This window comes from Wickerhamomyces ciferrii, contig 00272 (assembly GCF_000313485.1).
Source record: "Wickerhamomyces ciferrii WGS project CAIF00000000 data, strain NRRL Y-1031 F-60-10, contig 00272, whole genome shotgun sequence".
Lineage (NCBI taxonomy): Eukaryota > Fungi > Ascomycota > Saccharomycetes > Phaffomycetales > Wickerhamomycetaceae > Hansenula > Hansenula ciferrii.
In genome coordinates this window covers 1-14538 of record NW_011887468.1, presented here as the reverse complement: position 1 = coordinate 14538, position 14538 = coordinate 1, and the positions used below count along the sequence as shown (strand labels likewise).

Genomic DNA, 14538 nt, shown 5'->3' with positions numbered 1-14538 from the left:
ACGTAAAAAACGCTGAGAAAGGGTCCAAAGTTCCACAGGATGTAATGATCTCTCCAGAGAGAAATCCCACCTCCTATTTCTCTCCTTTCTGTGTAATTTTAGTACCAATATTTTGATTATTAGACGGTCGTTTATTTTCATTTGAAAAGATCGCGAAAGAAATCAAGCAAAAAAAATCAAAATATCAATAAGGAATTTTGTTTAGCCTTAAACGAGCACAGTTTTTGTATAAAAGTCCAGATTTCCTCAGTCGTTTTTGAACATCTCATCAATAAATCAACTTGTTGAAACAGGTCACTGTCAATAATCATATCCTCAGGCTTCAAGATAAACTGAAATCATCCAATTCTTTCACTTTTTCGTTTGGATAAATAAATAGAAATATAAGAATTACTGAATTTCTACAAAAAGATTTCATAGCGGATATTGAATTTGACATTATACTATAAAGAACAAGATGGCTCAAACTGCTGAATTAATAGAAAAGGCTAGGGACGTCCTTACATTCCTTTACATCGGATTCTTGGAATTGCCTTTATATCAAAGAATTTCAATTTTATTATTCTCTCCGTTCATTTATAACATTGTTTGGCAATTCTTATACTCTTTAAGAAAAGATAGAGTTCCATTAGTTTTCTACTGGATCCCATGGTTCGGTTCAGCTGTTCCATATGGTATGCAACCATATGAATTCTTCCAAGATTGTCAAAAAAAATATGGTGATGTCTTTGCTTTCGTTTTATTAGGTAAAGTTATGACTGTTTATTTAGGTCCAAAAGGTCATGAATTTGTTTTAAACTCGAGATTAGCTGATGTTAGTGCTGAAGATGCTTACAAACATTTAACTACTCCAGTTTTCGGTAAAGGTGTTATTTATGATTGTCCAAACCATAGATTAATGGAACAAAAAAAATTCGTTAAAGGTTCTTTAACAAAAGATGCTTTTAGATCATATGTTCCAAAAATTAGAGAAGAAATCTTGTCATATTTCCAAAAATCTAAAAATTTCAAAGTAGGTGAAAAAAGATCTGGTGAAATTAACGTTATGGCTACTCAACCAGAAATTACCATTTTCACAGCTTCAAGATCTTTATTAGGTGAAGAAATGAGAGCCAAATTAACTGAAAAATTCGCAGGTTATTATTCTGATTTAGATAAAGGTTTCACTCCAATTAACTTCGTTTTCCCAAATTTACCATTACCACATTATAGACAAAGAGATTTTGCTCAACAAATTATTTCAAAAACTTATATGGAATTGATTGGAAAAAGAAGAGCCAATAATGATATCAAAGATAGAGATTTAATTGATGCTTTAATGAAAAACTCAACTTATAAAGATGGTGTTAAAATGACTGATCAAGAAATTGCCAACTTATTAATCGGTGTTTTAATGGGTGGTCAACATACTTCTGCTGCTACTTCCGCTTGGTTTTTATTACATTTGGCTGAATACCCTGAAATCCAAGATGAAATTTATGCTGAAATAATGAGAGTTACTGGTGGTAATGATGTTACTTATGAAGATTTACAAGAAATGCCATTAGTTAACAATGTTATTAAGGAAACTTTAAGAATGCATATGCCATTACATTCAATTTTCAGAAAAGTTAATAGACCATTACCAGTTAATGGTACTTCATATGTTGTTCCAAAAGGTCATCACGTTTTAGTTTCCCCAGGTTTTGCCATGACTAATGATGCTTATTTCCCACATGCTGATGTTTATAACCCACATAGATGGGATGAATCTGAAGAAGCTAAAGCTGAACAAGATTCCAAAACTGTTGATTATGGGTTTGGTGCTGTTTCTAAAGGTGTTAGTTCTCCATACTTACCATTCGGTGGTGGTAGACATAGATGTATTGGTGAACAATTTGCTTATGTTCAATTAGGTACTATCTTGACTACATACATTAAAACTATGAGATGGAAATTACCAGAAGGTAGAGGTGTTCCACCAGTTGATTATGCATCAATGGTTACTTTACCAACTGATCCAGCTGTTATTGAATGGGAATTAAGAGAACAAATTTAATAGAATCATTATTATGATATTATAGTTCATTTTATTTTTATAATGCTTTTGTTTTAAAAAATTTCATTTCTGGTTAACATTAACACTTATTTATATAAAAATTATCATTTTCTATCTCATTTTTAATTAATACAAGAAAGTCATGTAGAAACAATAGCTTTATGTAGTCTACATTATACTCCAACCTCTTCAGTACTGATATTCATAAGGATAATTAAGTGTACATTATAACATTAAATATCGGGATTAAACACGACAAGTAAGTAATCATGATTCCTGCTCAACAGTTTCATTTTCTTTTATTTCCTTATTGTCATTTTCTTTAATATTTTCTTCATCAGCTTTATTGGTTTTTTCTTCTTCTTGATGATTGTTTGATTCTTGTTTTGTTTCGTGACCTTTTGGCCCTTCTTCATTGTCTTGATGTTCGTTCAACTCATCTTTTACATCTTTAGTTTGAGAATCTTGTTCATCTTTCTTAATATTATCTTTTTCATCATCATTTCTATAATTATCAGAGTTCAATAAATCTGCAGTATTTTCTCTTTGACTTGTACGCGGTTCTGATTTTTCATGATCATGTCTATCAGTAGTTGAACCAGGAGCAGAAGCTGGAATAGATGTAGTACCTGATAATCCACCAGTTTCTAAAGCTTCACCATTATCCAATTTTTGTTTTTTTTGTGAATCTTTACGTTTTTTTTCTTCTAATTTTTGTTGTTCACGTTCTTTTCTTCTTTTCTTTTTAGCTTCAAATTCATGCCATTCACCATTTAATTTTTCTTCATCTAAAGATTCAGGTAATGGTTCTTCTTTAAAATAATCATGTTTTAGTGCATCTTTTGAAGTGATTCTTTTAGATGGATCATATTTCAACAATTGTAATGCCAAATCCAAACAATTTGCTGATAATCTTTCAGCATAAAGTTCTTTGAAAGTTGATTTATGGAAAGTGGTTGGTTTAACCATTTCATACCATGGTAAATTATCAATCTTTGGCCATTCTTCAAAAGTTGGTGTACCCATAATTTCAAAAATAACATGTAATTGTTGAATTTCATCTTGAGCTTGAAAAATTGCTCTTTTAGTAAATAATTCAACTAATAAACAACCAATTCCCCACATATCAACTTCACGACCATAATCAGTAGTACCTAATAACAATTCAGGAGGTCTATACCATAACGTTATGACTCTATTTGTATAATCTGGTGTTGATGAATTGTTTTTTGATTTCATTTTTCTTGCAAGACCAAAATCTGCAATTTTCAAAACACCTTTTTTATCAATTAAAAGATTTGAACCTTTAATATCACGATGGATAACTCTTTTGGAATGCAAATAGTTCATACCTTCTAATAATTGTTTGAAGAAAAATTTACAATTTGCATCTGTTAATTGAATATCAGGATTTGATAATAATCCAGTAAGATCATGATCAGCATAATCAAAAATCATATAAATTTGCTTTTGTTCAACCATAATTTCTAATAATGTAACAATATTTGGATGATCAAAAGATTGTAAAAGTCGTATTTCTCTCATTGCCGTTATTGGGAATCCTTCACGTTCAGTTTCCATTCTTAATCTTTTCAAAGCAACAAATTCATTAGTTACAATGTTTTTAGCTTTATAAACTTTACCATAAGTACCTTCACCAACTTGAACAACACGTTCATAAATTGTGGAATCTCTTGATGTTTTCAAGAATGATACGGTCTCTGGTGTTGGTGTTGGTGGTTGTTTTAGTTGTTGTTGTGATTGATTGAACTGTTGCGATCTCTGAGATGGACCACGACGATATGGATATGATGATGATGATGACTGACGTTGATTTTGTGGACTTGAATTGTTATTTCTTTGTGGTATAAATGTGTTTGTTGGTGGTCTATAGATTCGTCCATTATTATAGCGAGAATCCCGTACTGTTGGTTGATTGGTATTTGCCTTTGGTAATTTGAACGACATCTTTTTTGGGCCCTTTGGGGCATTCACCAGACCAAATGGTCTCTTTGTCCCACTTTCTGCTGATTCAGAATATGATGATGTTGATTGTGCCGATGAATCTCTTTGTTCTCTTGATCTCAGTGGCGATTTTGAACGAGGCCTCACACTAAGACCATTATTACTATGACTATGACTATGACTATGACTATGACTATGACTATGACTATTATGATTATCTCTATCTCTTTGTGATGATGCAATGGTTGGTCTTGAAACACGATCTACTCTATCATCAAATCTTCCACGATCATTCCCACCATAATAACGATCTCTTGGACCACCACGATTCATCGAACCTTGATGTCTATTATCCCTTCTATCATGATTGTTGGCGTGATATGTATCTCTAAAACCTCTATTCCCACTACCACGAGGAGCCGAAGCTGATGGACCTGAGGGTATATACGTTCTGCTGCTCTTCTGCTGCTCATTTCGAGATCTATCTTCATCAGGTCTTTGGCCTAAAATGAGAGAGTTAGTAATTATTTTTCATTTGTCCATTAACTTATAGCGCTAAAACAATTGATATTAATCGTTTAGAGCTCCATTGGAAAACCACATACCTGACATTGTGTACAGCGATTTTGTCTCTCAGTCCAATATCAATTCCAGAATAGCACACACTAAAGATGATATAAGATCAATATAATTGAAACTCCTAAAATAACTTTGAATTACCGTGTTTGTTTTCCAATATCAAACACTTTAAATTTCCATGTTTTTTTTTCTTTATGAAAACCAAAACCATCACCAAAAAATTCATAAAACCCATTCGCGAATTTTCTATTTAGTATTATGTTGGCCATACCGGGATTTGAATAAACTACCATAAACTTGAAAACTTTTAAAATGAATATTTAAAATGTATAAAATTATGTATTTTTCAAGTGAAATTTGTGTGATGAAATAACAAACCCCTTGTGTATGTAAGCTATAGTTTATGAACAGGGATAGAAGTCTGTTATGTTCAAAACACTAATAAATATATAAAATAAAACAAGTGTATAGAAAAAAAAAATTATATGAACTCGAAAAACCAAAAACTTTAAAATAACATGACATATAACTTAAAACCACTTTTTTTTAATTTGGACAGCTTATACTATTAATAAATAAGTGACCCCTTTTATTTTTGAAAACTCCCCTGGATTGTTTTTATGAATTATGCAAGAAATAAAGAAATGAAAGACAAAATACAGAATCAAGTTTAAATTAATTAGTTTAATGTAAACCATTAGTACGTTGAGCACGTAATGCCTTTTGTTGTTTCTCCACTTCAGCATCGAAAACAATAAATTCATCTAAAGCTTTACCACCTGGAACCATTGGTAAGACTGGAACTTTCTTTTCAACTAAAACTTCTAATAAAACAGGTTCTTTAGCTTCAATAAATTCTTTTAATTTTGGTAACATTTCTTCTTGAGTTTCAATTCTAATACCTTTGAAACCCATAGCTTGAGATAATAACATAAAATCAGGATTAGTTTGATGTGTATGAGAATAACGATGTTCATAAAATAATGATTGCCATTGAGTAACCATACCTTGTTCTTCATTATTTAAAACACAAACTTTAACTGGAGCTTTAGCTTGAACTGCACTTGACATTTCCATTAAAGTCATGTTAAATGAAGCATCACCATCAATATCAACAACAATAGCATCTGGTTTAGCAATTTGAGCACCAATAGCAGCTGGTAAACCATAACCCATGGTACCTAACCCACCTGATGTTATAAAAGTTCTTGGATTTTTCCAAGTCCAATGTTGAGCAGCCCACATTTGATGTTGACCAACACCAGTGGTAACAATAGTTTCTCTACCTGATTCATTACAAAGTCTTGAAATTTCAGCAATTAAAGTTTGTGGTTTAACTTTTGAACCTGGAGTTTCTCTTTGATAATCATATGGATATTTACGTTTCCATTCTTTAATTTGATTAAACCATGTTGGTCTTTCATCAACTTTTTTAATTAATGGTAAAAAACTTCTTAAATTTTGTGTAACATCACCTTCAACAGCTTCATTTGCTTGAACAACTTTATTAATGTTTTTAGCACTGATTTCAAAATGAACAATACCACCTTTACCTTCTAAAGCGGCTTTTTTAGCAGCTGGAGCAAATTTAGAAATGTTACCAGTAACACGATCATCAAATCTTGCACCTAATGCAATAATTAAATCAGCATTTTGCATAGCTAAATTAGCAAAAGCAGAACCATGCATACCCAACATATCTAAAGATTTTGGATCTTCTTGATCAAATGCACCTAAAGCTTGTAAAGTAGTTGTAACTGGGATTTGAGCTTTATCAGATAATTCTTTTAATAATTTTGGACCATCTTCACTATTTAAGATACCAGCACCAACGTATAAGACTGGTTTTTTGGCTTGATTTAATAAATTAGCAGATCTTTTGATTGAAGCTAAAACAAATTCAGTTGTAGCGGCTTTAGTAATTTCTTCTAAAGTATTTGAAGGAATTGTAGATTTAATTGGAATAGCTTCTCTCAAGATAGCAGCGGTAACATCTTTTGGTAAATCAACTAAAACTGGACCTGGTCTACCACTAGTAGCGATTTCAAAAGCTTCATTAATACGTCTTGGTAATTCTGAAACATCTTTAACCATAACGTTCCATTTAGTACAAGATCTTGAAATACCAACAACATCAGCTTCTTGGAAGGCATCAGTACCAATAGCACTTGTAGCAACTTGACCAGTGAAAACAACTAAAGGAACACCATCGGCAAGAGCATCAGCCATTGGTGTAACAACATTGGTGGCACCTGGACCTGATGTAACTAAAACAACACCTGGTTTACCACAAGCTCTAGCATAACCTTCAGCCATATGACCAGCACCTTGTTCATGTCTTGGTAAAACGAAGTTGAATTTTTCAGAGTTATAAATGGCATCATAAACTGGTAAGATAGCACCACCTGGATAACCGAAAACAGTATCAACTTTATGTCTCATCATCATTTCATGGAAAATTTGACCACCTGTAAGTCCTACAAATGAATCATCAAGGGCTTGAGTTTGATTTTTCTTGTTTAATGGAGATGGTGGTTGGATCTTGGATTCATTTGTATTTATAGTTTGAGCAAATTGTGGAGCAGGTTTTGGTCTTGTAGCTGTTGAAGTTGTAGCATTAAATCTTTTGTTGATGATTGAAGTTAAATTTTTAGAATTATTTTTCAATAAATGGTAAGAACGACGACCAGAGTTGGTCTTTATGGCACTTGAAATCATGATCTATTGTGAGTAGATATATGACAAGTGAATGAAGTAGTAGCACAAGTGATAAAAAAGAAGTGCAACTATATTTCTTTGTATATCTGGGGTTGAAAAAGTTGTGAAAATATAAAAAAAAGATCAATTTTAATTCAATTTATGAAAGTTCACTTTTCAAAAAAAATCAAAATGAATCATTTTTTTCAAATTGTCAGAAATGGAAAAAATTGACGTTTTGGCGCATTCGAGTTTTTTAGATTTACGCAAAAAATTCGCTTTCAAGCTAAACCATTTAGACGGTTTGCGGGTATCTTTCGCGGGTATCTTTCGCGGGTAGGAATAGGTAATAACAGGGGATAATCATAGTAAAGAATTGCTTGGTATTTATAAGATTATGATGGTATATAATTATGGGACTGCTATTTCATCCAAAATAAATTTCAAGAACCCTACCTTAACAGAAAGGCATCAATTTGCCCTTCAATGCTCATTGATTCTGTGTGTATCAATTCAGCCCCCGGCACAGGCTTTTCTTTTGTAAAGTTTTGAAAGCGTGACACACCGTCACCGGAGATTCCAGCTTCTTACCTGATTCAGCAATTTTGCACTTTTGCGCAATTTCCATTGATTTTTTTCCTTTTAAACAGAAGAACGAATTTTTGAATTTTTTTGAATCTTTGAGTCATCAAGAAACATTTTAAGAAGTTGAAGAGTTGACAATTGAAGAGTTGAGTCATAGATATTCTATTTTATCGGAATTTGTGGATTTAACTTGACGTTATTGTCAGTCATCTATCCTTTAAATAGCCTAATGCACATCACAATGGTATGGCTGTAGCGTATTAACCTTCTATTAACATCTTTGGTAAAATATCCATGATCGCTAAGACCGTTGAAAGTCTAAACTTCAATATTCATTTGAGGTCTATATATGTGATTATACGACTAGAATATAGTATAAGAATTAAGTAGTAAGTACTCATCCTTCATTGATCTTCCTTATTTATGACTTTATACCTGTCAAGTTTGATACTTTAGTACCCCAGATTCAGAACTCGTATCGGGTCTATGCACATCCGATATGATCCGGGTGTCATAAAACACCAAAACACCTACCTACCTTTTACGTCTTCTATTCATGCTGATTAAATGTTGATTATTATATAAAACAATTATAATATAATATTATGAAGATACTCTATATTTAACGAATGCACATACTGGAAAACACACAAAAAGAATTAAATTTATAAACTCCCGAGCCTCTTAATAAATTCTTTCATAATACAAAACATAAACTTCACTACTTGCCAGATGTGAATGATTACGAATATCACCATGATCTGTAGTTTTAACAACTTCATCATCAAAATAATACCATGCTGGTTCTTGTAAATTATGTCCCAATGCCTTATTTGTAATTGATGTATAATGACCTGATTTTAAAGTACCACTATGATTAACAACTCCAAATAATTTATATTTAATTGTGGTGCCTTCATGATTAAATTCCAAAATTAATGGATATTGAACAATACTATTATCTTTGGTACTTAAATCATAAAATAAAAATCTTGATAAATGAATAATTAAAATTGGTGGTAATTTAACAAAATTTAATGATTTAATTGATTTGGAACTTGATTTTTTTGATGACATTGATGATGGTTTTTTAGAAGGTGATGATGATCTACTTGATCTAAATCTAAATCCATTACCAAAATGTAATCTATGTTTCCTTGAATCTCTTGAACTTGAACTAGTTGATTCTGTAGTACTTGATGAAGGTATTGATAATGAATTTGAATTTGAATTACTAGATTTTTTCTTATGTTGTTCTGAACATTTTGGACAATCCCATGCATTTTCACCTGTTAATATTTCTTCATTTGTAAATAAATTAATACAATCTTCTAATTGAATTTTTTTCAATTTTTTACCAAATGTATTAATTTTTGGTATAACAAGACTTAACATATAAAAAGTTGAATAATTTGATGATTCAAATCCACATGTCATACATTTTAATGAATCTTTTAATTGACCTTGGAAAATTTCACTAATTGGTGATAAACCTTGTTTAATTAAACCTTCAGTCCATTTACTATAATCTTCACCTAATGATGAATCATATGACATTAATCCAGGGAAATCATTAACAACTGAATTTGAATTTGATAATTCATCATGTAATTGATCTAATAAAAACATTAAAAATTCTTGAGTATCTTGTTGTTCTGATGGAATTTTCAAATCTGGTCTTAATTGATTACAAATTTTTAAAAAACCAGATGGTACAACTGAACAACCACCATTTAGATACATTTTTTTAAATAATGCAGCAATTAATGGTGATATCTTAGGTTTGTTAAATTTTGGATTTATATATGATTCAAATTGTTTATTTAAAAAAATATCACGAAATTGGGTACTTGCAAATAAACATTGAATCATACTGTTTATATAACATGTGTTTCCTAAATTTCTTAAACCTGTTATACTTAATCTTGTCATTGGATTTTGTGATCTTTGTAAAGTTGGTATACTATCAGTACGTGATCTATTTGATACTTGATATTGTTGTTGTTGTTGAGATTGTGATGATTGTTGGAAAGATTGTAATTGTGGTGCACTTTGCATAATATTGGGTTGAGATTGTGATGGTACTTGTGAAGACGGTTGACCATACCACTGTTGTGATTGATATTGTTGTTGTGGATAAGCTGGTGAATATTGTTGATGTTGATTCATCTGATAAGATTGATTATATGGTGGTTGATATTGATGATATTGATCGGGTGGTACAGGAGGAGCTTGTTGAGGTCTTGAATAAGGTGTAAGATGTGGTGGAGGAGGTGGTGGCACGTTGGAAGGTGGATTGAATGATCTGGATGTAGTTTGATTTGTATCAATAGGAATAGATGGTTGCGCCTCATGTGAAGATTGATATTGTGGTAAAAATTTTGTATAATCATATGGTGGAGCCGATGCACTTTGTTTAGGTGGTGATGGTGGTGGTACTGAGGGTGGAGGTGGCACAGCAATTTGTGGTTGTGGTTGTTGAATTGGAGTTCTTCTTGCCTTAAATTTCAGGACTCTATGTGATTGATTAATTTTGGTAATATATTTCAACCATGAATCAAATCCACCTTTCAACAATTCAATGGAAACATTTGATGATATCAGTGATCTAAATTTTGTAATATAATCAAAATCTGATTCTAAAAAGCATTTGTTATCTGTATAAACAATAACAGAATCAAATGATTTCATATTTTTGAATTTAATATAATCTTGTTCTATTAATATGGTTTTCAAAATATCCTTAAGACTTTGATAATCTGAAACATCAATGAAATTTGAAGGATCAATATTTAAAACATGATCATATTCAATATGATTAATTTGGAAACTTTTAACTCTTCTTAAATCAATAATTAAATAAAAACTTTTACCAGAATCTAAATCCTCATATAAATCCTTTGATGAAATTGTTGGTAGTTCATTCAATTCATCTTCATCTTCATTAACATAAACTGATTGATAAGAACCTTTTCTTGCTTGACGTTTCTTTAAATATTCTTCTTCGGGTATTTCATCAACACTTGGTTCTTGTAAAGGTTCTTGTAATGGTGGATATTGAGTTATAGGTTGAAATTCTAATGGTAATGTCTTTGCATGATTAAACTTGAATTGTGATGGTGCTGGTAACCCATTTTCCAATGAATTATTAGGTAATTCTTGTAATTGAGCGCCATTTGGCAGTTGAGATTGAGATGCTAGCGCTGGCGGCGGTGGAGGAGGTGGTGCATGTGATGGTAATTCTGGTATTTTGGCTAATGAATCAGATGAAAAATTATTATCAGATACTAATTTTAAATGATCATTTGGTTGTAAATCTGGAGGTGACCAAAGTTCTTCCTCCACAATTGATGAATTTGTTGATGATGAACTTGATGATGGAGGTGAAAGGTTATTGGTTTCTAAGCTTAATTCTTGTGCTTGTTTTGCCAATTGTGATAGGTCTTGTTGTAATGCAGATGATGGTAATGTATTTGACCTTAGTTTAGATTTTGATCTTAAAAATTCAATATGATTATTTGTAAATTTCTCATTTAATACTCCGACATAATCCACAGTTTGTAACTTCACATTTGACATATTGATATCTTTTTCAAACATTTGTTTCAAAGATATAAAGAATTCATAATTTTTATTTTTGATTTGAAATTGTATAGAATTGGGTACAATTAAATAAATATAAAACAATCCAACAATATAATACCTTAGACATTTTTTAAAATCACCTTTTAGTAAATCTTCTTTATAATGTTCATAGCTTATACTTATGATCTCTATCAGATCTATCATCTTGTGCAATTTAAGATCATTCAAATATGGTTTAATTTCCTCCTTATAAACATTGATGATGACACTGAGTAATTCATCAGAATATTCTGGAGTATAGCCCAGATTAACAGCTGGGTCCAAAGTTGGCATTTTATCTATTGTGTTTTCCAAATCACCAACTAATATTAGATCCCGCTTTGTATATACCTGTATACCCGCTCAGTAGTTGTCCGTTATCTTGAGTTGTTCTCGTAATTTTTAGATCGAGGGCTTTTCTTTATTGATTTGATGGCTTTATTTTTATGTCAAAGAATAGGCTTATATAATTCGCGAAAAGATCACCATATTAAAAATTACATAATCATAATAGTTGATCTAAATTTACCCTGCAAATCATCAAACAATATTAAACAACTACAAAAGATCAGATCACAAGTGCATCATCATTAAAAATGTTATAAATAAGAAGAGATAGCGGAATCAGTTGTGTGTTGGCATTGAAGTTGATGGTTTGGAATCTTCAATCAAACTTGTCTTCCAAAGACTAGTTATAGTCTTAGCTTGAGTCAAGAATGTGAAACCAGCTTTACCATAGAAATTCAAATCACCATTAAATGATCCTTTATTACCAGTGAATGAAAACATTGGTAATGGAACTGGAATTGGAACATTAATACCAACTTGACCTGGATCAATCTCTTTGGTGAATTTCTTAGCTTGAATTCCTGAAGTTGTAAATAATGCAACACCATTACCATAAGGATTTGAATTAACAATTTCAATAGCTTCATCTAATGTATCAACACTTAAAATACTTAAAACTGGAGCAAAGATCTCTTCTTTATAAGCAATATTATCTCTTGTAACATTTGTTAAGATTGTTGGTCCAAGGAAATAACCATTTGGGAATCCATCAACTTTAATATCACGACCATCTAATACTAAATTTGCACCAGTTTTAACACCTTCTTCAATAATATCATGTGCTCTTTGTAAAGCTTGTTTTGAAATCATTGGACCTAAATCAGATTTTTTATCAAAACCTGAACCAACATTTAAATTTTTAGCAGCTTCAATAACATCTGGAATCCATTCTTTTGTTGAACCAACAGTAACTAAAACACTTGCAGCCATACAACGCTGACCTGCAGCACCTGCAAAAGCACCAGTTATAGAATTAACAAATTGTGCTTTATTAGCATCTGGAACAACAACAACATGGTTTTTAGCAGCTAAATTTGCTTGAACACGTTTTTTATTCGATGTACCTTTTGTATAAATATAATCACCGGCTTTAGAAGAACCAACAAATTGAATAGCTTTAATATCAGGATGATCTAAAAGTTTATTAACAGTTGGAACTTTACCATGAATTATATTAATAACACCTGATGGAACACCAGCTTCAATAAGTAATTCTGCAAAGATTAAACATGCGCCTGGATCTCTTTCTGAAGGTTTAATAACCGCTGTATTACCTGTAGCAATAACCATTGGAATTGTCCATAATGGAATCATTGCAGGGAAATTGAATGGACAAATTGCACCAATAACACCTAAAGGTTCTCTAATCATCAAAGTTTCCAAATCAGTAGCAACTTCCAATTGAACACCTTGTAATTCAGTAGTAACACTGGTGGCATATTCTGCAACTTGTAAACCTCTTAAAACATCACCTTTAGCATCATCAAAATTCTTACCTTGTTCAGCAACAATAACAGCGGCTAAACGATCATGATTTTTCTTCAATAATTCAACAAATTTGAAAACTAATTGTTGTCTTTTAATAATTGATGTATGTTTCCATGTTTTGAAAGTTGTATTTGCAGATTCAATAGCTTCATTTAATTCTTGATCTGTTGATTGTGGAACTTTTGAAATGATTTGATCAGTTGCTGGATCGTGTAAATCAATCCACTCTGAAGTTGTTGATTTGGTGAACTTATTATTAATGAAATTTGGAGTGATGTACGGTTCAGTACCTTTGTCAATATGATCTTTTGGATATGAATCCAATGTGGTATGTAACTTGATTTCACTCATTGTTGTGACAGTTGTTGATAATCTTCTTGTTAAAAAGTGTCTTGTTGAAGGGAGGAATAATTTAGAAACTTTGAAAACTATTCTATTAGTGAAGAGCATACAAAATCAAACAGAGAGATTGAATGTTGTATTTATATGCAACTTAGGATACTCAATGCCTTTCATAATCTATCTAGGAACAATATATCTTCCACTTTCACCACTTTTGATACTCGCTGATTAGAGTCCGCAAGTTCATCAAGTACATGACTCTGGAGTAAAATTTGGTGGAAGTTCTTTAACCCTTAAAGTAAATCGCTCACTTATAATTCCGGGGATTGTGACAAGAGAGAGTCAAATAAATATACTCGTATTAATATTGACTATAGATAATGGAACTCTTATCATTAGCTGAAGTAATTCAAATTGAGCGGATCTCGCATTCCTCGTTATTATATTAATGGCTGCAGTACTACATTGTTAGTTGAGTATCCCCCATGTTTTATACTGGTAATTGAATTTATCGAGAGATCTTTTACTAGTTTAATTTCAACATACCCAATTAAACACGGAGATCGGTCTCCACCATACCTCATGTTACAACATACAACGAAATCAAGCACAATTCAAGGCTTTGTTGATCTTGGATACCGATAATTATGAGACAAATATTAAGTCCAATGACTGCTCAGCATATCAAATGTATCATTAATAATCTATAAACTTACATCCAAATATTTTAATAGATTCATAAATCACCTCTACATCTAGTTCCCCCATGTATTCAAAACAGAAGGACAATAGGCAAAAAACTGCGGCCCAAACCAAAATGTGGGGTTATTTTCAAGCACAGTGAGGCTTTTCTGAAAAACACCAAAACAAAA

At 31.5% G+C, this 14538-nt stretch overlaps 5 protein-coding genes across 5 annotated transcripts; 1 reads left to right on the top strand and 4 right to left on the bottom strand.

Moving 5' to 3' along the window:
* Positions 1-457: 457 nt before the first annotated feature.
* Positions 458-2038, top strand: ERG11 (sterol 14-demethylase; the record flags this gene model as incomplete). The annotated part of the gene is made up of 1 exon (XM_011273045.1): positions 458-2038. One exon carries the CDS (start codon positions 458-460, stop codon positions 2036-2038), a length of 1581 nt encoding a protein of 526 aa, XP_011271347.1.
* A 267-nt stretch (positions 2039-2305) lies between these two features.
* Positions 2306-4615, bottom strand: CTK1 (cyclin-dependent serine/threonine protein kinase CTK1; the record flags this gene model as incomplete). Its single annotated transcript, XM_011273044.1, has 2 exons — positions 2306-4506; positions 4609-4615. 2 exons carry the CDS (start codon positions 4613-4615, stop codon positions 2306-2308), a joined length of 2208 nt encoding a protein of 735 aa, XP_011271346.1.
* Positions 4616-5266: 651 nt separating this feature from the next.
* Positions 5267-7300, bottom strand: ILV2 (acetolactate synthase catalytic subunit; the record flags this gene model as incomplete). The annotated part of the gene is made up of 1 exon (XM_011273043.1): positions 5267-7300. One exon carries the CDS (start codon positions 7298-7300, stop codon positions 5267-5269), a length of 2034 nt encoding a protein of 677 aa, XP_011271345.1.
* Positions 7301-8548: 1248 nt separating this feature from the next.
* Positions 8549-11782, bottom strand: BN7_6386 (uncharacterized protein; the record flags this gene model as incomplete). Its single annotated transcript, XM_011273042.1, has 1 exon — positions 8549-11782. The coding sequence occupies one exon, from the start codon at positions 11780-11782 to the stop codon at positions 8549-8551; it is 3234 nt and encodes a 1077-aa protein (XP_011271344.1).
* A 330-nt stretch (positions 11783-12112) lies between these two features.
* ALD6 (CoA-acylating methylmalonate-semialdehyde dehydrogenase) lies at positions 12113-13675 on the bottom strand (the record flags this gene model as incomplete). Its single annotated transcript, XM_011273041.1, has 1 exon — positions 12113-13675. The coding sequence occupies one exon, from the start codon at positions 13673-13675 to the stop codon at positions 12113-12115; it is 1563 nt and encodes a 520-aa protein (XP_011271343.1).
* Between the last annotated feature and the right edge of the window lie 863 nt (positions 13676-14538).